Source organism: Neolamprologus brichardi, chromosome 12, assembly GCF_056152115.1.
Source record: "Neolamprologus brichardi isolate AB-2024 chromosome 12, ASM5615211v1, whole genome shotgun sequence".
In the NCBI taxonomy this organism is placed as follows: Eukaryota; Metazoa; Chordata; class Actinopteri; order Cichliformes; family Cichlidae; genus Neolamprologus; species Neolamprologus brichardi.
The window spans coordinates 14,421,391-14,444,540 of NC_142115.1; the positions used below are offsets into that span (position 1 = coordinate 14,421,391).

Consider the following 23,150-nt stretch of genomic DNA (forward strand, 5'->3'; position numbering starts at 1 on the left):
AGGCAACCAATGAAAGGTTGACCTTCCTGACCTCTGTGCTCCAGCAGACGCCATTCATCACTCTCCCTGGTCCTACATCAGCGCAATGTCCGCGAGTCCTCGAGAGACAAACATGATTAGGCTCTATGGCACTCAGGGAGAGGATTGCTGAAACCATAACTGCGCCCCCATCTCATCTCAACCCTCCTCCTCCTCTTCCTCCTCCTCCTCACTGTTTTTGCTCCGGCAGCAATCGCATGACAGCTACAGTCTATCTTAAAATGAGCACTTGTTTCCAACAGGTTGAGCTGCTCTGCAGTGCAGCCAATGGGAAGAAAATGGAAACGCTAATCCAGCAGCGCTGTTTGAAGCTCCGAAACGCACCCTGCTCATATTAGCCTGTCAGGTTCTCGCCTAGTGGGTGGCAGGTTAGGCGCGACTGTTCTTTTATAGTCGTGCCGCTGGCCAGTAGCTGGCTTCACCTCACTGATCTGATCTCCTGTTTAGATTAATGCATCTTTTTCTGCAAGTGAAACCTCTGCAGTGCAACACATCATATTTCACACTTACATTTATGATGCACAGCACTTTCTTTGCCTATTGTTGTGACTACCATAGCCTCGGCACAAGGTTTTAATTGTTCCGGCAGAATGAACCAACATGTTATTTTTAGCCTTTTGAGTTCCCACTGGAAGTTACTGACAAAGTAATACATGGAGTACTGTGAATTTTATGCCAGACAATAGCGAGTGAGGAAGAAAGATTATTCTGTTTGGAGAAGCACCAGCGCTGCTTTTCTTTGTCTACTCGTATGTGCATAAGAGAGCCGGGCAGAGGTGCATTGTGGGACGTGTTTTGATTTGAATACAATCATAAGTCTGAGACCGGCCCCCTGCCTCTGACAGCTCACCCCTCCCGTTCCCCCAAATTTCTCTCTTCAATCCTCCTGTCCCCCTAATCAGTTAAACCCTCTTATGAATAGCTCTTTGTCGTGAGATAGATTACAGTTAACTCTGTCCCTCTTGTTCTGCCCAACTCTGGCCGAGCGAGCACACACGGCTCACGTGCTGAATTTCACTACAATGGGAACTCAACTTATCACAGGCATTAGCTCTTACACATGATTGCAAAGAAAAAGTATTAGTTTTAATATTAAAATCTCTGAAATTAAAATCTGTAGGTCGGTGCCGTGAGATGTATTTGGCCTGTTTTCCAGTGCAGAAGTTGATCTTGAGCTGTTTTCGGTTCAGGAAGAGATAACGCTGATGTTAATAATTGCCAGTTGTTAAATTTTAAAGTTGTTCAGTTAGACATGCCATAATTTGTGAATATCAAATTTGTTGTAAGCAAAGTTGTAGGTAGAAAACCAGATTTTGCTGAAGTTTTTACTTATAGTGAGCATTGGTTACTTGAACTATTCCCCTTCAAGTCTTTATGGAAGCTGTTTGAAGCCCTTGGACTGTATCTCACAGATTTAATATGTGCCTAGCTGCCTAACCTAAGGTATGAGGTAATAGGGCCTCTGTGGTGGCCTGCTGCTCAAAGCTCGTGAACATGAAATCCCCAAGTTGCAGCTATGTATTCTTCTTCTATTGTGTCATTGTTTGCTGTTCATCACGCTGGTCTAGTTATAGCAGAAAAACTGGTTGAAGATCATGGAGCCCTCAGTTTCACATTTCAGTGATCTATTTTCTGCTTTTGGAGTTCTCAAACAGAGCGTTGTTTGCTAAAGCTCAGTGAGTTAATATTAAATTCCATATAAGTTTATCAGTGGAAAGACTGTCTGTGCTTCTTCGGGTATAAAAACTTGTCTTGTGTGTGTGTGTGTGACAAATGCAGGCTTTAACTTCTCCACTGTTCGAGGTCACACTGAGAGTGTGATGGAGGCCTGCTGAGATCTCGGGGTTTGCCTATTATCCTTCTAACCTCAGGTCAGAGTCTCCCCCCCGCTCACAATCGCCACTCATTTACTTCAGCACACAGGACGTATTTGATCTAGACTTGCAACGGTAAACCATCCTGACACCGCAAGACTCCAACATATTGTCTCAACAAATATAACAGCAGCGTGTCAGTCAGAGTTTATCTGGCTGTTTCCTCTTTGTTCTGAGCTGACTAATGTTCAGATCTCCATGGCATGCTGTGTGTGAAACAGAGAGGCAGAGGAGTGAGCGGCACGAACAGGATATTCTCTCGAGAGGACACGAGAGATGGCCTCTGAGACCTGGACAGGCTGGTGTCTAGTTGGGACACTCCTCAAATGCAGAGTAAAATCTTGGAGACACCTGATATCATTATCAAAAAGATGGTGGTTTAATGGGATGAAAAAGGAAATGGAGATACAACTTGCCCAGATTAAAATTGTTAATAGCCTCAGTGAGCTTGACACAAAGCAGCAGACAAAGGGCAGACAGCCCTTTGTAGTGCTTTTTCTTCACTAAATACTTATTTAGTATTACAAATTCAAGTCTGATACCTTACTTAGCTGTAATGGAAGTGGCCATTATGCTGCAAATACTGAACAACAATGTAATTCTTTCCCCATAATTCATTATCTTGATCTCTTAACCGTTTCTTGATCTTAAGCCTTAAAATTAAATCATCCTCATTCTCCTGTTCCTGTCCTCAAACAAGCCAAGACAAAGACCAGGAAATGGTGGCCGACTTCACTCGTGGTTAAAGCTGAAATCCCACAACATTTTTAATTTGAGAGTAGAATACATTAGACCCACAACACTGACACGCTTCACATGCTGCCATCTGCCTTCAGTGGGAGGGGAGGTATGAGGATCTAATGCAGACTGGGGAAAAGCCCGCACCAGACAAGTACACGCAAGGGGTGAATTTGCCAGAAACACGGAGACACCCCCTAAACATTCTTGTACTCTGAGCTACGTCTCTGCTGCATTATTTACTTCATTATGGCTGCATGTGTATCAGATGGCTGCTCCTAAACAATGATATGGTTAACGGCCTACAAGACCGCTAAACACATTTAGTCCAATTGCATGTTTTGGGGGTTGGGGGGTGGGAGCATGATTTGTGCTTCGACCGCTGTAAATGTTCAGTGGGGTTCTAGAGTCGTCCAAAGCTGAAAACATGTTTCTAAATCAGCAGATTGATTCTCTGAGCACCTCCTGTATGTCCTCACATAACAAATCCAGCAAGGTTCTCTGTACATTTCTGTGACCTAGTTGGGACTGCATGGGATTTGGGGTGTCCTACTAGTCCTGTTGGCTTTGGCAAAGCAATGGGAGGTTGTGATACCCCTTTTTTGTCTTTTGTCCCCTGGTAGACAATGACAGGATTATAGGGCTCCAGCAAGAAAACTCCCATTATTCCGATTGCTTCATCCATCCTCCTTCCAGCACAACAATCTCCCCTTACTGGGTCACCCCTCAGCATACTAATAAAACACTGTCATCAGACCACCAAGCCCCCACCTACACTCCTAATCCCCTTGTGAGCAGCGTTACTGGTACCCCCCTTGTTATTGCTCAGCTGCCCCACCCCCCCACCCTTTACTGCCTCCACTAAAACGCATCCATTCTCATCCTTCCCCTTTCCTCTGCAGTATAACTGCACTCTGGAAACACACAGACTGAACACCAGCTGTAATTACAGGGACCGTGCTTTGGACGGATTATCTTTTTAGGGTATTGTTTCATCCAAACTTCCCCTCCCCAGTAGTTCAAAAATACCACTGTAACCTCCTCATGTCTATCTTTGCCCACACAAGACAAATGAGCTAAGGAAGTTTTACCCACTCCCCTCACAAAAAAAGTCTTCTGAAACACGACCTGAGCAATCTGTCCGCTGATCAGAGACTTTTACGTTGTTGGCTTTTTCTCTATTTCCTACTGGCTTTTAAAGCTCACTTATGGGAGTGGAACCACAAAAAGCAGGCGAAGAAAGATTTACACGACGTGAGGTCTTCAAGGGAATCTACCTTTACTTCAGGGGGTTGCGCTGTCAACCAAGTAATAAGTCTTTCATCAGTTTCCTGAAAGGAGTGCATGACTGAGCAGATCCGAATAAAGCTTACCCTTGTAGTTGGGATGAACACGAGGAGCATACACTCCAAATTTGATGAGGACAGGAACGCTGTAACCAAGACGCACCCACTCCACCACATGTAGTGGAAAGAGGCTTGGGGTGGTGGCTTCACTGGATGTAGGAGCGAGGCTACAGCTTAACTCTGCGGAGCTCCCCTCTCGGGCACGAACCAACGATGCTGCACCTTGAGACACACCTGTAAAGACAACAGCATATCAGCGGGATAAAGCCCTCGTTTCCCTGCAGACGTTTTCTGACAGTGCAAAGTCCATAAAACAGCGCACATCTGAGTAAACACATAAATCATGCAGCTCAAGGCCTGTTGAAGTGAGTAATGGCTACCAAAGTAGCTAAATTAACATTCCTTGAAATCTTCTGGTCATTGGTTTCTGTGAAAATTGTTTGCTATGATAAGAAGTTGAGGGGAACTTGAGGGGAACTTGAGGGACGAGAAGACAAGAGTTTGTGACCACACAGGCAGCGAGGGGCCCTGACAGAGAAAACCTGGTGGAAAGAGTCATAACAGTGTCATGAATGCTCTTCTGAAGTGGACCGTGCATATGACTTTCCCATTCTGTTAAAAGCCGGGCCATCTGAGGGCATGTAAAACAACCATGTGCCATTTGGTGACAAGATCGTATTGCTGCAAAGCCTGCAAACACAAAGCAATCCCATTAGTGACACCTGGAGCAGTCTCTCCTGTCTCTATCCCATCTCCCTTTGCTGCCATGTGCTCATGTGGGTGTGTGAGCGACTGGGTGCCAGTGTTTGCTCTGCTACTCATCTGGCCTGGTGATTACTTTAATCTCAGAGGGTGGGGGTTGGTGGCGATACTCTGATGCAGGGCAGCAGGACGCTCTGTGGTCGCTCCAGTCGACCTCCCACTACCCCCTGGGGTCCACACATGGTCTATGGGCCAGCACAATCAATCCCACCACCATCACTCCCCCTTGCAAACACAAGCACGGACACACAGAAGCGTGCTGAGGGTTGGGGGGTAGCACAAATCCAGGATTGATCTAAATCCACACCCAGAGATATTATTTAAGTTGGATTCTGTCCCCATTCTCTCTCGTCCACTCATGTCTGAGCTGTAACCCCTCCTCTTCACTCTCTCTAGCACAAGGGAATTGGATCAGTGCCATAGTCATCATGGTGTCATTCAAACTGCGTGCAGGAACAAAACAGGAGCATATGCCAGCTGCTTTGCAAAGCATCTGAGCTTTGTTAGTGCAGGTAAAAGATTTGGCAACAACTTTGGTGAAAATATGTAAACAAACTGCAAAATGGAGCAAAACAACTGGTTGGCTTAATCCCCTTTCAGACAAGCACTCCTTTCCATTAATCTGCTGGCATATGAATGTATCAGCCTTATGTCTGAGTGTGCACCCTGGTCGCTTTCCATATAAGCCACAGCAGCAATCTCACAAGATCAGACTGAGTAACATTTAAGTATCACTTTCAGCATCAACCTGAACTCAGGAAGATTACCCCTTTGCATATCGCTTCTGCCCATTACTCAGCTCGCTAAAAAAGTGTTTGGTAAATGGTCTACACTTCAATAAATACATACAAGCTCTCTCTCTGAGCCTGAGAGCAAAGGGCAGTGATAGCTACTACTTGCTGTAGTACTGTGAACCACACACAGACATGCACTCCTCTTACTACAAGACAAAAGTGTGGCAACACTTCACTTCAGTACCTCGTGTGCAACAAGCCCTGTACGTGCACATGCCAAGACTCAATCCATCAGTGTTGTGGGTGTGTCTGAATGAAGAAGTTAACATAAAGTGGCCTATTTTTTAACAAAGGAGGCAGTGATGACTGAAAATGTCTTATCAAACTAAGCTTCACATTAGCAAATGTTAGGAAAAGTTACATTTGTTCCAAGACAGGACACAACTGTCCAAAGCAATGTGCAGCATATGCATATTTAAACATCTTATTATCACCTCTCCAATCTCATTTTCTCTGACAACCAGCTGTTATTTCCATTGCCCTGCCACAGAGTAAATATTCAAACATTTCACTACTTTAAACAAATTAAAATTGAAGCTGAAATTTAAAGTTGAAGGTAAGAGTGTTATTAAGAGTGTCGTGAAAGAGATTTTAGTCGCTAAAGATTGGCGATAAGGAGCAAAACGGTGAAGCACGATGAAGAAGCGTGATCCAATAAAGACTGTTATCACTGTTAATCTGTACTATAATACTACATAAGCCCTATGTGGACATCTTAAATAATGTTTCAATGTCATTGTTGCATAATCGGGCCTCATATTTTGGAATCAGTTTTATCACGTTAGCAGAAAAAAGATCTACAATTGTTTGCTTTTCCTGTGTGTGTGCTGAAAAATTGCTCAATTCATGACATGACAGTTCAGGTGTACTGGGGGAGTTATTCTAAGAAATCCAAAGGCAAAAAATCTCTGAAAGCTCAACAAGGAGAAATAAAATACACAAATGCACTGTTAATACATGCAATGGCTCAGTATTTGCATTGGCATACTTACTTAGCAGACAAATGGCTACAGCAGTGGTGACAGCCTGAAGCCACTGTCTCTCCAGTCCCATGGCCGTCCGTCACACTCCTTCACACATCTCCCAACCTGAAAAGGAAGACCACACATACCGATTACTCCTCAGCAGAATACTGCTGTACTGTTCACAGATCCCCCCCGCTGCACAAGTACATCCCTCACATCCCCCCTCAGATAAATGTAATCCCCCCACCCCTCGAGTTAACATCAACTCATTATCCAACAACTGCACTGCATTCCAGATGCTTCTTGGTTTATAAATAACCATATTCTTTCAAAACACATCATCCTGGGGAAAATTGTACGTTTGCGCTGTGGTTGGATTAAGGTAAATAAGTTACTTCAACAAGTGCTACAAATAGACAGGGCAATTGCTTGGAGTCTGAATCTTGTAGATGTTTTATTGCACAGGCCAAGGTGTGTGTATGTGTGTGTTTATGTGTGGCCACAGAGAAGGCCTTTACAAGGCTCTAGGTGTACGTACAGATTAACCTGGTGCTTGTGATTGGTCCAGCTCATCCAGAAGGTCTCGTCAAATGCTAAATAGGCCAACAGCAATTGACAGGTTAGACGAGCAATATTGAAAGGTGCACCGCCCAGCTCCAGATGTTATATTGTTAACACTGTTTCATTTTCACAAGCCTCACAGACCGGACTTTTTCACGACTTGCCGACCTCCTTCCCAGTGAACAAAGAGAACAGCTGGAGCAAACCACAAATTGGATTGCAGGCACAAGTTTAAGTTGCTGACCTTCAAACATAACGGAAGCCTTCGCACACTTCCCTTAAGTCATTCAGTACTCCTAATACCAGCTTATTACTTTAAGTTCATTTAGGTAATATAAGGCGGAGGGTATTCTTAGAAAGCAGCGAGGTGTTGGATATTAGCTGCTGCTACAACCAGATATTCATTGCAGAAACACAGGGCGTCTGACTCATTTGACTGAGACCTTTAGTCTCTTGGCGGCACATGAGCAAACAAACAGCCCAGAATAGAACAGCACAAAGATGCTTTTATCTCCTCGCACTTGACCAACACCAACAACATTTCTGCTGAGCCGGGGGAGAGATGTGGTAGTAGTAATAACTTTTATGCTGCACCTTTCTGAAGCAAACTTAGAGGCAAGAATGTGGTTGCACAAGCAAAGAAGAGGAGGGTGGTCAGGGGCAAGTCTGGGAAATAGTCATTAGTTTTTGCATGACAAAGTAATTTCAGTGCAGTAAAAATAAGGGCGGATTACTCTGACTGTGGGAATAATGCTGGACAGTAGGGGTGACGGATAAACAGCACTCTTACAATGGATTAAAGAAATAAAGACACTGATTTTGTTCTTTTTGTGTCACTTCTGACAGCCAACAAATGTGGGAAGTGTTTGTGCACCACTCGACTGTCTTATCTACCAGCTCCACAGTTATTTTGACAAAATGAAAAACGAATAAATACATCCTAACTTGCATGTGCTCCTAGACCGGGATATAGGACTTTCATGTGGAAACAACCACATACAGGGGAAGCCTGTGGGGCAGGTGGGTGGGGGCTTTGTCTGCAGGTGCAGGAGGACAACCAGATTATTTCCTCAGGCAGTGGAGCAGAGGAAGGCCATTTAATTGGCATGTGAACAGAGAGGGCTTCAAAGGGAGCCCAGATGTTAAAATGAGTACACTTAAACTGAAACAAGCCACTAAACATTTAACCACAGGAACTTTTTCTATTTATCTCATTAGACTAAGCCAATTACTACCTTTAAGCAACCATGATTCACGTATATAACTAACGTGTGAAGAAAACAGCTCCTGTTCTACAGTAAAAGCACAGACATTAGTATACTTGCATGTAAAACGTCTTACACGCTAACTCATCATGAGAGTAGTGACCTCTCGGGGGATGAAAAGCCTGCTTGACTAAAGAATAATACAACCTTTGTGTGTTTAGAAAAAGAAAACAGAGAAGACAAAACAAGAATAAAACAAAAAACCAAGCTTCAGCATAAGACTGTCGGCTCTGTAACGTGTATGTGGACACCAGTGCTTCGCTGGATTTCACTGACACAGATTGCTTTGGATCTAGTCATGACTTAGCCTTCTGGACAGGCCATTTGTAACACCCAGTCTAATCCCGCCCTGCTGCTTTGAGTGTTAATAGTGTAATTGAATTAGAGATCAAATTCGTGAGGCAAATCAAGGACAGTCTGTCATCTAGCAGTCTGTCATCTAGCCAAGTCACACAAGTCTGCCGTCGGGATTCTATAATTTCTTCTGGTGGAGAAAAAGTAGGCGCGTGATGCTTTGACAAACCTGGGTAACCTGGGGTTTATTTAAGGGGTTTTGCTCAAGGTCTTTCTGATCTCCACCAACTTTCAAAATTTTGCAAAACCTGTAGTAACAACTACAGCGCCGGTACTTGACTCAAAAAGTAAAATTTAAAGACCCTCACACCCTCCAAATTCATATTTAATAATATAACAAGCATTAAAAGGGTGCCATTTCTCACGGATGAACGAACATGTCTGAAATCTGACATGACATCAACAGTTTTGCTCGCAGTAAATGCAAGCTGATGTCAACCTGTCAACTGTAACAGCTGGTGGGCGTGAGCTCTTCCAATGGCTGTCATCTGTTTCACACTATTATATTATTCAGACATGAGCTGAATAATGCACAAAAAGAAAGGTGCACTTTTAAACACGCGGGAGTAACCATGAGTAATGAAGTGATCTTTTCAGCTGTCTTTTTTCGGCCTATAAATGACGAGTAAATTATCATATTCTCTGATGTTTTATGCGACGCTCGTGTTAAAACTTGTCACAAAAAGTGAACTCCTGACCTAATGGGCGTGAGAGCGTTATCCACCGGTACCTAAGCAGATCCATCAGTGATGCCAGTGACAGATACAGGCCTGATAAGCAGCAGCATTACTCTCTTAGTAATCCTTGTTAATCCTGACAGGTCGTGGCATCAGCACAAACCAGCCTGTAGCAGGAACTACAAGTGTTGCTCAAGTAGAAACTTTAAAAGGTACGCACAAGACTCTGATACAGATGTAAAAATAACACGCAACCATCCAGAACAAAGATGTGAACCATCATTAACGCAGGAATGGGTTTGAAAAATCAGTCATCCAAAGCAGACTGGTTGGACAAGCACGCACGGCGTAGCGATCGATTCATGGATTTTGTCCCTGGCACTGTAACCAAGCTCAGAAATGGTATTGACATTAACTTTAACTAAAGGAAATGAGCTTAGCACACATTGGGCACGAGAGTAGGGTCCTGTGCTCTCGGGGAAAGCCTAGTTTATAGTAATCGTTAGTGACCTAACACCTAGCACAACAACACTGATAACTGAACCAGGGTTTTTCCTGCACAGGGAGCTTTTTGTTGTTTTTATCCACAAGTTTTATCCAAATCCAAAGGAAACCCCCACTCCCAACACTGTATTTTTTTTTCACTACTTTGTTTAAATAAGGGTTTCCTTTGCTAAACAGGACATCTGTGTTTATCAAACGCTGGAAAATACCAAGAAAATTCTTAGATTTCTGTCAAATAAGGTAACACAGGCTCGTTCGTGCTTACATGCTTAGTCTTCTCCCAAAGGTCCGTTCCGAGCCAGGAAAAACTTTGCTTGCCGTGGTTGAATGTTTTCAGTCGCACATCAAAACTTAAACAGTATTACATTTACTCTGCACTTTTTCAGCAGCCAAATACTGCTGCAGATTACTGCTTCATGCATGAGTGGTTTAACTTCATGTTTTGTTTTATCCTAGGATAATACTCACTCAGACATCCCGGGGGGACGGTAAGTGCTGAGTAAAGCAAGGCATCTAACATCACTCTTATAAGTCTCTCTGCCCCCCCAACAAACTTTCAGGACCAGGTCAGTCCCATAAAGTTTCTTTCAAAACAAGACAGTGAAAGAAATCAGTGGTCTAAAAGCAAAGGTCACAAACTCTGGGGTCCAGCCACGAAGCACACGCCTAACTTGGAGATCAATGAGACTCAAAGGACGTCCACAGAACTGGCCTTTTTCAGTATGTTAATGGCATGCTGCTCGTGTCTCTGCTTAGAGGAAAAGCTGTTATTTCCCAGGACAAAATTGAGATCTATTACATGCAACAGCATCCAAATATGAAACACTGCAAAGCTTGAAATAGTTTATTAGACCCTCTCTTTAATCTTTATGCTTTACTACATGTACTTTCCTGTATATCCCTCAGTACTGTCACAGGCTTAAATTCACCATGGAGGAGCAGACGCTCCATCTTACACACAATAACAGAATCATTTTCAGTAACCACTTTCGACTCATGAATAATTTGCTCCTCGGTGCAATCAATTTCCTGCAGCCTGACAATCTGCCTACAGGGGACAGTTTGCCACATAGTGTTTTGAACAATGCAATATTCCAGTAAAATGTCAAGGCTTGCTGAATTATGGGGGGATATCCGTGTGTAAAATGACACCCGGGCTGGGATCTGACACACACAGACTTTGTTAAGCTGAGACTGCTGAACATGGACTTTAAGGATTCTAGCAGTAAAATGCAAAACTGCTTTTAGTGCTCCCTCAGTGTAAATAATGCAAAAGCAATTTAAAAACAAAACAAAACTATGTTGTTGCAAACACTAGTGCATGTGAAAATAGCAGAGTAGTGTATAGTGTGCTTTTTGGGGGGAAATAGCACATATTTTTCTTTCCAATTTGAAAGCAAGCATAATCTTTAAAGTGATTTTCTAAAAGAGGGGACTACAAGGCATCAGTAGTGATCTGTACCCTTATGCACCTCCCTTTTTACCAATCAGCAAGCACAACAAAAACAAAGGAAGGGAAACAACAAAGCACACACTGTATATTATGTATAAAGCACAGGGCTGCTGCACTCTTTAGCATAAAACGATGAGGTTCTGTCCCATAACATGCATCACCCTGATAAACTAGTCCAAAAATAAAACGGCAAACACCAAGGCATAAGCCACTGTACTGCTGCACCCTACAGTAAATTTTGATGCACAGCCCTTTATGTCAACACCCATCTCGCTATATGAAACAAAACAGGTACACCTTTTGTTTGACTCAGAAGAGCCGATGCCACCTAAGACGAGGGGGCCTAAATAAAGAACAAACAAAAAAAACGTATTTTGACTGGAACAGTGCTGATTTAAGGGTCATTACAACGTGTGAAACCTATTCATAATGCTTTAACATGAAGGAAACACTCATTCGGGGATTACAAGTGCTACATGTGCTACCCAAAACATAAACAAATCCTGCACAAAGATGGCTCTGTGCACGATGTTATCGCAAAAGTATTTTTTAACTGGAAACTAGACATTAACCATGGCAAAATTACTCGTTTTAAAAAAAATTATAATAATCATAACAAAAGGAACCAAATGGAGTAATTTAAACACCAACCAAAGGCTCCAGTTAAATGGCCTTAAGACCACAGAAATCTCACAGATATTCTTATTCAAGCTGTGCTGATTTAGTACAAAGAAACTTCTACAGGATGTTTGGTGTTGACTAGCCTGCGGAGGATGTTTTAGCTCTGCCCGCCCAGCTCCTTACCTTTGCTTGAGGCACTTTTCACTTGAAGCAGAAAGTGCAGTGTTTCAGTCCATTGATGCTCTTCTTTTAGACTCCTGCTACAGACCCAGTTTATCCGTCTATTCCTTTCTCTTCAGAGAGATCAAACACCACAAACGCACACACGCATACACGACTTAAAAGAAAAAGAAGAAGGTGCTGGGAGAAGAAGGCAGGTGGTCACATTTTTTTCCCTCTTTCAGTCCGAGCGTGGATCAAAAGAAAGTCTTGCTATTCCTCGACATCCATGGTGCTCAGACTTTCTAAAAAAAACTCTTCGCAGCTTCAATAAAATCCATTAACGCATGCCACCCTCATGACTCCGACATCAGTCCATTTAAAGTCCATTTAAACACTCCGAGCACTGGCTTTCTTTTTCTTTTTAAATGTGCGCAATCTTCTCAGTCCAAACTCCCTCAAAGTGCCTTTAATCGTGAGGGAGAGTTTATAACAGAGTTCAGAAACGAGTTGAAAGGCTCTCGGTCGATTTGGAGCACATTGATCCTCAAACAGGTGCAAGATCCATCAGAAAGAGAGCATAGTACACGTTTAGTTTGAGCCCTGCTGTTGATACTCTCCCCGCGGTGGCCCTCCTCCCGTTATTATCGTTCCCTCCTCCTCCCACCACAGCGACGTTTGAACGGCTGTCAACTAACACAGAGCACAACGACGAAGCTTCCTGGTAGAACTTTCAAATTAAAGCCTTTACGTTTTAATTTTTTTTAATTGATAACAAAAAAAAAACAAAAACAATCAGAACAGGAATTTAAAGATAAAAGATGTCAACTTGCTAATGTCACTGTGTAAATGCCAAAATGCTTAAGTCCATTGAGTTTCTTTCTTTTCAGCATCCAAGCACTACTGTGCATGTCGTTTCCCTGTCACACCCAGTGTCTGTAAAACAGTATTTTATACTGTTTATGTTTACACTTATAACAAATCTAGCATTTAACAAGCCAGCTCAATGAATGCGTGAAAAACACTGAACATGATTCATAACGGTATTAGCAGTTTTGACCTACTATTCACAGCTACAATCAATTACAAATCCATAAATAACAACAACAAAAATAATGCCAGCACTAAACAGTTCCTACAAAGGCATACTGGATCAAGTAATAATAGAAGTGTTTAACTCCAGTTTAGGAAGCTATCGCTTAACGTATCTTTAATTTTGAAGGTGAAATAATACACTTCCGTCACTTTACTGCCTGTGTCTGTGTTAGTTTATGAAATTGGTCCTTTAGCGCCTCAGACAAAAGCGCCTTTCCGTGGGAAAAACGGGTGATGGTCTTAACAAAAGGCAAACGCAAACCTTAAGGACACATTTTAGTCGGCTGTTAAATCATTTAACAGGTATACATTAAAAAAAACATGCTGCGAGGAAGTAGCTCCAACTATCTGCAAAACTAATTTAAACGGACATGTTTGTAACAATATTTACCATTTCATGTTCGGGATTAGCTGTGATTTTGTTATAATGCAGGCACACTAACCTAACCTTTTCAGTAAGATCACCTAAAATTTATTAGTGTTATACATAATTTATAGCCATCTTATAATCGCTTGTTACAAGCCTGCTGACTTTTTTTTTTACCAGAAAGAAATTTCTTAACATTGGGTTTAAAAAAAAAAAAAAAGCTGCAATCGTTTGATAATCTGAATGCCAGTAAAACTATGTTTTAGAAATCGATAAACATACATTTTTAAAAAAAATGCTAATTTAACCTCCAATAAAGAACACGAATTAGCTTTCCGCTAAACGTCATAGTAGCAAGAACCAGTTATTATTTTCACCATAAATCTCACATTAATTTTCCTAAAAGGCAACACACTAAAAAACTCAAAACTACAGTGTGTAAAATAAAATAAAAAGTGTATTAGCAGGGAACGAGATTTGTATCTACAGTTAAACCAACTTAGCATTAGCTAAACAGTTTGTCACGCTTTAGTCCGGCTAATGAACCACAAAGTCATTTAGTGTTCTTAAAACTATTTATTTTGATTTTTCTTGCTAAAAGAAAAGGCTAAAACGTTTCTATTTAAGTATGAGACGACTGTTACTTCTTTTAAGTTTCGAGTGGGGGCTTTCAGTAAGTTTCCTGCCAAATATATTAATTATCTTACCTCAAAAACGCTTCCTGTGATCCTGAGCCTCCTAAAATGAGCCGAATACTCAAACCTGCAGTCATGTGTGACTGACAGTGACTGCAGCTGGTTAAAGATTATTGGGTATGCTTTATATTACTTTTTAAAATAGCCAATCCAGTGCCAGATCACGTGGTGTCACCGGATGGCCGTATTAACCGTCTAAGGTTTATGATTGTGTCCAAATATAGAGTCTACTGCATGTACATTCATGTATTATAGATGTATAGTTTATAGTATAGTATTTAGTGTGTCCTTGGTTAATAGTAATGCTACAGTGGATCAGTTTGGTCAAACGGACGAGCTTATCTAATTTACCAAAATCACTTCTGTACTGTTCCTGGGTTCATCCACTCACCAGTCACTTTATTAGACACTAAAATGGTGTGTCTAATAAAGTGACTGGTGAGTACACCATTACACCATTTTAGTACCATTGTCTGCCAAAATATGATTGCAGGAATTTAAACTGCTAAAAATGACTTGTTGGATTATAATCTTTATATGTCATTTTTATGAATGAAAAACTCTGATTGTCATTAATATTATTTTTATAAGAGATCAGACTAAAAGGAGAGAAGAAATTGCAATAAATGATGCCAGAAGGCAGAGATGTAAAACAGAGTATGTACAAAAAAGCAAAAGATACCTGCAAAACAGGTCATTTCCTTATTTTATATAAAACCCCTTCATAAATTCAGTTCACTACATTTTTAAATAATATAAGTAAAGGTTTTAGACATTAAAAAACACATAGGAACATTGGAAATCACTTTTGGCTATTTTCAGAACTGTCTTAATTCTTGAAGGAATAGATTCAACATTCAAAACGGTTCCTCAGAGATTTTGGTCCATATTAACATGATAGCGTCACACAATTCCTGCAAACGACTGCACTCATGATGCGAATCTCCTGTTCTACTATATCCCAAAGGAGCCCTAATGGATTGAGAACTGCTGACTGTGGAGGTCATTTGTGTACAGTGAACTCATTGTCATGTCCAAGAAACCAGTTTGGGATGATCTGAGCTTTATGACGTGGCACGTTATTCTGCTGCAAGCAGCCATCAGACGATACACTGTGATCAAAAAGGGATGGACATGATCAGCAATACTAAGTTAGGCTGTGGCATTTAAATAATGCTGAGTTTGTACCAAGGGCCCCAAAGTGTGCCAGGAATTGTAGCCCAGCTTCCTGTTCTCCCCTGACAGGAGTGATGCCTATTGTGGTCTTTTCTATAGCCCAATCGCTTCTAGGTTCACTGTGTAAAGTGTTCAGATGTGCTCTTCTGTATCGCATGCATGTAACGAGCAGTTGATTGAGCTAGTGTCTGGCCATTCATCTCTGCCTCCTGGCATCAACAAGGGATTTTCACACAGAGAACTGCTGCTCACTAAATAATTTATCTTTTTATGATCATCCTCTATAAACCTTAGAGATGGCTGTGTGGGAAAATTCCTAGCCGATCAGCAGCTTCTGAAATACTCAGACAAAGCTGTCTGGCATTAACAACCATGTTAAACTTAAAGTCACTTAAATCACCTTTCAGCAATAAAGGTTAATGCCAGGTCCTTGTTTTTGGGTGATGCAACAGTGGATCAGCTGGGTCAGACAGTACACCTGATCCAGTTAAACACTTGTGTAATGATTCTGAGTCAAATCAACAAGCCAATATAGTTGAGATAACTTAGCTTTTTATTACTATTTTGCAGTGTTGTTGCTTTGACAAGACTCAAGAGTAACACGGCCTCATCTGTGCATATAAACAGTTAAAATTACTGAATATCCCTGCAGTATTACTGTACACTTACTTTGTGTCTGTTATTATGTGTCTGCTCAACAACTCTATTGTCTCGTAACGCTCAACTTATGATATCACCATACTAGGTTTGACGGGTTTCACGTAAAAGCAGTAATTTTAAAAGACTCACCTCAGAGAGCATAAAAAACAATATGATAGAAACCATTGAGAGTGTACAAAAATACAGAACAGTGTAGCTTTAATGTTTCCGGGACAAACACAGTAAATATCAGTCCTCTGTAAGACGTTTTGTGTGCGAATGCCTCCTGGAACCACAGGAAGCACTTAAAAACAAAGAATCTGAGCTGATTTAAAGTGCATAATCTGATCTAAGGCCCGGTAGTTTGTGATCAGTGTACAGTTGGGTGGGCTCATTCGATAGCAAGGAAAGAGAAACAACGAGAACACAAGCAGCTACCCTCGAATTATCCCTTTGGCAAACAGCGGGTTACTAGGCTTCTGAAAGGATTATATAGACGTCCAACCTTTAGTAGCAATGTATTTTACATATGACATTATCTGGGGGGGTGGAGGAATCGAGGTGGCAGTCTTGGCTTTCACCAGCACACTTTCAAATTATGCTGAGAGTGATGAGTTGATGGCACAGATTAGAGGGGCAAATGTCAGCAGAATGTCAGGCCTTAATTGCTTGTGTACTGTTTGACAGTGTTTACTCTCACAGGCCAGGTGCACCATATGGAGATCGAAGGATTGGAATTAATCACACAAAATCCTCGGGGAAAGAACAACTCAGAGCAGTGAGGAAGCATTAACTAGGGCGAGGCAATCTTCACTACACGGGATATTGTGAAGACACAACGCTAGCCTTTTATTAAATATCATTATTATGCCACAGAAGTGATATTGCGTATATAATAGGTATACCAGGTATTTGTTATGTTGGTTGCAGCCACTTTAGTATTAAATTATTTATTCTCTCTGCCACTGAACTGATGGATCTACCTAAAGAATACACAAAATAAAAACTGGTTGTAGTGAAGCAGTTAAAAGACTCACTATATGTGGCCACATTGGTTGTACTACATAAGGTAAAATATTCTATAAACAAACTGAAATGGTTTTATATAAATCAAAAGAAATAATACAAATCTTTTTTATTCATTTATCAAGCTATAAAACAAATACAAAGATAAAAAAAAACTGTTGCTATTAGCAACCTGGCATTAAGAACCTAGGTAGAAAAATCTATAAGAACAATATTGTAATTAAAAACAATTATGAAAAAAAAGGGATCTCACTTTCTTTAAATATATCACGACCTTAAATTCACTACATGTAAGCACAGCAGGACTGGGGCTTTAGCAATGGTCAGTCATCAAAGTCTGGGATGTCATCATAAGAGTACCCCGGGTAGCCCTTTGATGCATAGTAAGCTATCCGTAGGTGGTAAAATCCAGGCAGGAAGACAAGGATCCCGATGATGAGGACAGGCACGGTCCGGTCTGTGTGCTAAAAGAAAGAAAACATTTATTCTCTTAACACGATGACATTGTATGACCTGTAAAAGGATGTAACAAGAAAAAGTGTGACCTAGAAAATTACTTACAGTGACGCCAAAGTAGCCAGCCAAGAGAAGAGCACCGATGATGATCAACAGCGAGCCGATTAGGAAAAGGATCGTGGCTAGTGCGATGGCTTTATATGGGACCTTGGGTGGGCTCTTCTTGAACTGTAGAGGGGAAATATTTCATTTCAAAAACATTTCTGTGAAACACAAGGTTTCTTGGAAGTGTCTGTTTTTCCTCTTCTGTGCCAAAATCGTCAGACTAGAGAGATGTTTTCCATCGAATCAGCTTTAAATAAATTGCCCTATTCTCATAAAAACATGGATGTACAGTACTGTGCAAACATCTCAAGCTAACCCTAATTTTTCTTTTAGTATTTTGCTAGGAAAATGGCAAATAGGTGCAGCAATTTATTGACAGATTCAAAAACACATGGAAATACAGTATATCCCACACTGCTTCAATAATGTTTATTTTCCTTCTCTGAGGAGGCCAGTCCATGACTGACAGTGTTCTATTGTGTGTGTTTTTTATCCAGGTATGCTTTGACTGCACTGGCAGTGTGTTTGGGATCTCTGCCCGACTGAAAAATGAAGCTGTTGCCAACAATTTCCAGAAGGTAGGGCTGTACCATATCATATTGTCCGCGATAATACGTCTATAATTTTTTACATGATATAAAAATGTCAAAATGCAATATCACTAGTGTAGCAAAAGCATGCATTTACATTACAGTAAATTTTCTTGCAATATTGTGCTGGTAATTTTGAAGCTGTCATCTACCCCTACTAGAGGGCATCGCACGGTGGATTAAAATCTGATCATACTTTTCTGTGTTCATGATTTAATTGTGACAAGATTCCCAACACCATTGGCTGAAATGCAGGCCCTAAAATACAATTTAGTGTCTGTCAAACGGTGTTATCTTTGGCATTTTCACAGATTCAATTAAAGAAACAGAATAAAATTAGGTGCTTTTGTGACAGCCTGCTCATAACAAAGTACCCAAATACACGATTTAAAATATGCTAAGTTGCCTGTTATGTGTAGACACAACACTGAGTTAGATGCCGTTTTTAATGCTTCCTTTATTCACAGCTGAAAGTAGCTGAAAAAACAAAAAGACATTTCTCACAAAATGTTCCGGTACAAGGACGACCTTAAATGAGTAAAAAAGCAGCCAGTTTCCAAAAAACATTTTTGAAAGACCTTCAGAAAGCCTGGAGAACTACTGTTTGATTCAACTCAACTTTCTGAGAGTGAAATTCTTATAGTATGAAATCAAAGCAACAGACGCCTCAAGGGTCTTTATATTTTAAGGTAAAGACTCTAGAATAATACAGAGAATACCCCAACAATTAAACGACCTCCTATGAGCAAGCACTTGGCAACAATGGGAAGGAAAATCTCCCTATTAACGGGAAGAAAACGTTGAAAGAATCAGGGTCAGGGAGGGGCAGCCATCTCCTGTGACTGGTTGGGATTGAGGGGAGGAAGCCAGGACAAAAGATACAATAAACTGTGGAAGAGATCCGGAGATTAATAATAATTCATGATTGAATAGAGTGGTGTATAAACACACATTGAGTGAAAAGAGGGGGTCGTAACACAGGTGAGAGAACAAGAAATACTTCCAAACTGGGAGCTCGTTCAATAGAAGAGGGGCCTGAAACTGCAAGGCTCTGCCTCCCATTCTACTTTTAAATACCCTCGGAAGCAAATAAGCCAGAAGTCTTTTTGTTTCAGTCTATGTATTGTTTAGGACCACTTAAAAAATGCCAAGTCTGACTCCTTGAAAGCAGGGTGGCTCAAGACATTTGCACAGTCCTTTAAAAGTGTTGGTTATGCAGTACTTCTTGACGTCAACAGGGCTACCTTAGCTCGGAAATGACAGCGGCCATCTATTGCTGCAGTACCCCTTTATAGTCATACTGTAGTGGTCGAAACCAGTGCACCAACTTTAGTCTATTATCTAAAAATACTAGCAATGGTAACGTATCCTAGCGTTACACCTTCTGTTTTACCTGTAAATCAATGTAGCCGTCGTCGTCAGTGGCTAACCTGGAATACCTAACTTTGCTGTTAGGGATCCCGTTGGACACAACATTACGAGCTGGCATCTTCTTCAGCGGTTTGCTTTCAGATGAAGCAGAAAAGGCCTAACTACACAAAGGTTTACTACTCGACAGGCATCACTCTTAAACCGCAACTCCCAAAATGAAACAATACTGCACTTGTCTTATTCTAGGGCCGCTCCGATGGCGTTTTATAAAGAGCTTACAGCGTAGAAGCCTCTGTTTGGGAATATGGTGTTGGACCTTCCGTGTTTTCAGTACGTATACAATCTGCGCCTGCGCAATCTGAAGCGTCATTATTAACTTCCAGAAACTTCGATTTAACGCGTAATTTTAATTTAAACATTGCATGTGCTGTGCGAGATGAAAAATAACGTTAAGCTAAATCACAAAAAACAAAAGTTTTCAAATGTGCTTTAGCGCAATTAACTGTTTTACAATAAAAAGGAAGATTTGCACCGCGCCGTGTCTGCCACCAGAGGGCGCTGTTGAGTCTTATTAAAATGACCGGGTCACTGCGAGTCACAGGCATGACCCTGCGGTGTCGAGATTCATCTCTTTGTGCGGATGTTCATTTCCTGGGATGTTCTGTTCTGTCTATGTAATCACACTGTGCTCACAGAAGATAACGTTTCTGGCGAGACTGCAGATTTTGATACCATTTCACGTAACAGAAGAAGCTAAGACTAACCCACTCCCTCTGAAGGCCGTTTTAATCACTGAAATACAATCTCCTGTATTTATTTTCATAAATCTGCATTAAAACAGGAAATAAATTGACAGTTACATGATGTCTAAAAACAATTAACCAGATCAACAGGTTCTTTTCAAAAAGGACACGTTAACGAGTCTCTTAATCCTGAAGTGATAATTGTCACATTTTTGTCTGCTTCAGATGTGGATGAACTCCAGGTGTTTGTATACAAAGCCACCTCTGCCAGTTTATTGCCACCTCCCTGGTTACGCACATCAATAATCCAGTCTGTGAGTGACTGACCATGTAATAAGCAAAAACCCTCAATCCATCTGAAATGAATAATTAAAGCTTCTGTGGTTGTGTATTGTATTTTTCTTTTAATTTGTGTTTTTCATACTAGCTCCTCATATGAGACGGAAGTGCCATGCAGATTTAGGCGGAACTGAGATGCTACCTGACTCATCGAAGGTCTTGCTAGAGTCATGGGCTCTACAGTCAGTTATTAAATGTCTGCAGGATGACAAATAAATAAATAAATAAAGCTCTTTTATCACGAGCAGTAAATCAAATGCATATTCTTATCGCTTGCAGCATCAGTAATACTCTTTAAAGTAAGCCTACACTTTGGCAGAGGATGAGTTTCTGAGGATCATTAGTATGCTGAGTGACCTTCACTGTCTCATCGCTGTAGTTTAAAGCCATAATGTTGATCTCTGGGGGTGACTGAAGCCCTAAAATCATTTGGATTTTTTCCTTTTCTTTCCATTGCGCATAACACAAATTCTTCTACATCACAGAGCACAGTGCGTTCTCTTGTCTTAAGTTTGTCGTTGATATTTACAGATTTCTCAGAGTTTCAGCGAGAAATGATCTTTTCAAATCCACCCCGCCTGCATTTCATCTTCGTTTTAGAGGGGTTTAGCAAAATGTATTCTGTCCTCTGGAAACCACTTTAAAATTGCATTACTATTCCAAATTGCAGTGAGCGAATGCAGAGTCATATAAGCGGCCTTTGGAAATAACAGATTGTGCAGACGTTCTTTACTATACCTGTTACTGAGGGCAAACTTTGCCCTTTGCTTCATCACTCATTCCAGTTTCCTAACTCATACCTCACTGGGCTCTGTGATTGCATGTTGACTCTGCTCATCAGCTGACGCCACGGCTGCGTCACTGGATTGTCTTCCTTTGTGTGCCAAATAACGCCGCTCTTATCTGTTCGGTCCCCTTACTTGGAGGTTCAATAGCTACAATCAAGGTCACTGCACAAGCCGCTTAGCCTCCCCCTCAGTGTGAATTTAGAAACACGGCATTCAATTTATCTGCTCTGCAGCCTTGAGAAAATCTACAAGACCAGATAAATTTGCAGTTATTTTACATTCATAAATTCAAAATAAATGGGCTCCAAATGGTACCACTGATGGAATAATCTATCTGTAAGTAACCCTGCTGCCCCTAACATTTGTGTTCAGACATTACTTCATCTATTGTCTTTTTTTTCATCCCATGGGGGTTTAGAATTTCAATAGGATCTTCTTGTAAACTATTGGTGCAAAGTGTTTGAGACCATAAATAACAATACTGGTCTAATGACACGTGGAGTTGTAATTAATTAATCAGATGACTGGGTAAGCTGTCACCAGTCAAAGACGGGAAGAGAGTGCGTTGTCATGTTAGATAATCCCTGCCGCTACACCATGATGCCTGCACAGAAGCACATCAGAACAGCTGAGCACACTGAGCCCCCAAGGTGTGTGTGTGTGCACGTGTGTGTGTGAAGACGGCCACAGCCAACCCTCTTATAACCCCCCGAGTACGACTCTGAACAGTGAGAGAACAGCATTTAGGCCATAATTAGAGTCCTGTTCATAGTGGAGTTCTGTCTGCTGAGATAATTAGGTCTGTCTTCATTACAGCAATTGCAGATAGAACCACGAATGGAGCCCAATAAAAGCCTCGACCATTATACCACTTGAACATCATGCAATCTGCCTGTGGCTTTGCCTTATTACTTTTAAACCCACCGGGTTTCGGAAATGATCAAATGCGCCATGTAGGTGGTGCACAGGTGCTGCTGAGCAACAAACTTTTCAAAATTTAAAATAAGTTCTGCGACATGTAATATAATTTCCATGTTTTTGATCTGTGGGTTTGTTCTTTTGTGTGAGTGTGTGTGTGTGTGTGCCTGCTCAAATATTGAACATTGGATGAAAAGAAATATGTATCACATTAAAGTACGGCTTAACGGATGATACTGTCTGGGCCGTTTTTGGTCCAGGCTGAAATATTTGAGCAAATAGGAGCTGGATTACCATAAAAACATTCGTTGCCCTCCCCACCCCCATCTCTTTAATCCAGCTGTTTTTGCCCTGATTCTCCTTTTTTCCCTCCACCAGGTTGCAGTTTTCACTTATCCAGAGGAATCTCTCGAGAAGAGGAACGCCTCTTGGGAGCCCTTGACTTTTCCTCCAGTGCCACCACGACGTTACTGAAAAGCCATAAACTGTAAAAACTTTAGTAACTCCTGAACTTTTTAAGAGTTTGCCCAATGATGTGGTTAACTTCTAAGACCTGTCACAACAACAAAGCAAGTCATGAAGGTGGTGACTATGTTAAATATTGAACTTAACATTGCAGTGCCTGTAGCGGCTTGCTTCTGCTAGACAGCTTCAGCATTTCAATCAAAGTATAGTGAACAGCAGGCATGGCTTTAAACCTGTCTTTTTTTAATGCTCCTTGTGTGGATTG

General features: G+C 41.3%; 2 protein-coding genes across 5 annotated transcripts in view; both read right to left on the bottom strand.

Moving 5' to 3' along the window:
- Positions 1–14,359, bottom strand: part of igsf9b (immunoglobulin superfamily, member 9b) — a 28,017-nt gene extending 13,658 nt beyond the window's left edge. For 2 of the 4 annotated variants that reach the window (XM_006805895.3, XM_006805892.3), the window contains exons 1-3: positions 12,137–12,807; positions 6,546–6,641; positions 4,025–4,231 (exon numbers count right to left, since the gene is read on the bottom strand). In XM_006805895.3, coding sequence (XP_006805958.2) covers positions 4,025–4,231; positions 6,546–6,606 — 268 coding nt within the window. In that variant the 5' untranslated portion in view covers positions 6,607–6,641; positions 12,137–12,807. Of the gene's footprint in view, positions 1–4,024; positions 4,232–6,545; positions 6,642–7,056; positions 7,112–12,136; positions 12,808–14,281 lie in introns of those variants that run through there. The other 2 variants (XM_006805894.3, XM_006805893.3) reach the window with 2 other exon arrangements.
- A 2,550-nt stretch (positions 14,360–16,909) lies between these two features.
- Positions 16,910–19,967, bottom strand: tmem230b (transmembrane protein 230b). The gene is made up of 3 exons (XM_006805896.2): positions 19,655–19,967; positions 17,672–17,794; positions 16,910–17,574 (listed from the first exon to the last, which is right to left on the bottom strand). Exons 1-3 carry the CDS (start codon positions 19,748–19,750, stop codon positions 17,434–17,436), a joined length of 360 nt encoding a protein of 119 aa, XP_006805959.1. The 5' UTR covers positions 19,751–19,967; the 3' UTR covers positions 16,910–17,433.
- Positions 19,968–23,150: the final 3,183 nt, after the last annotated feature.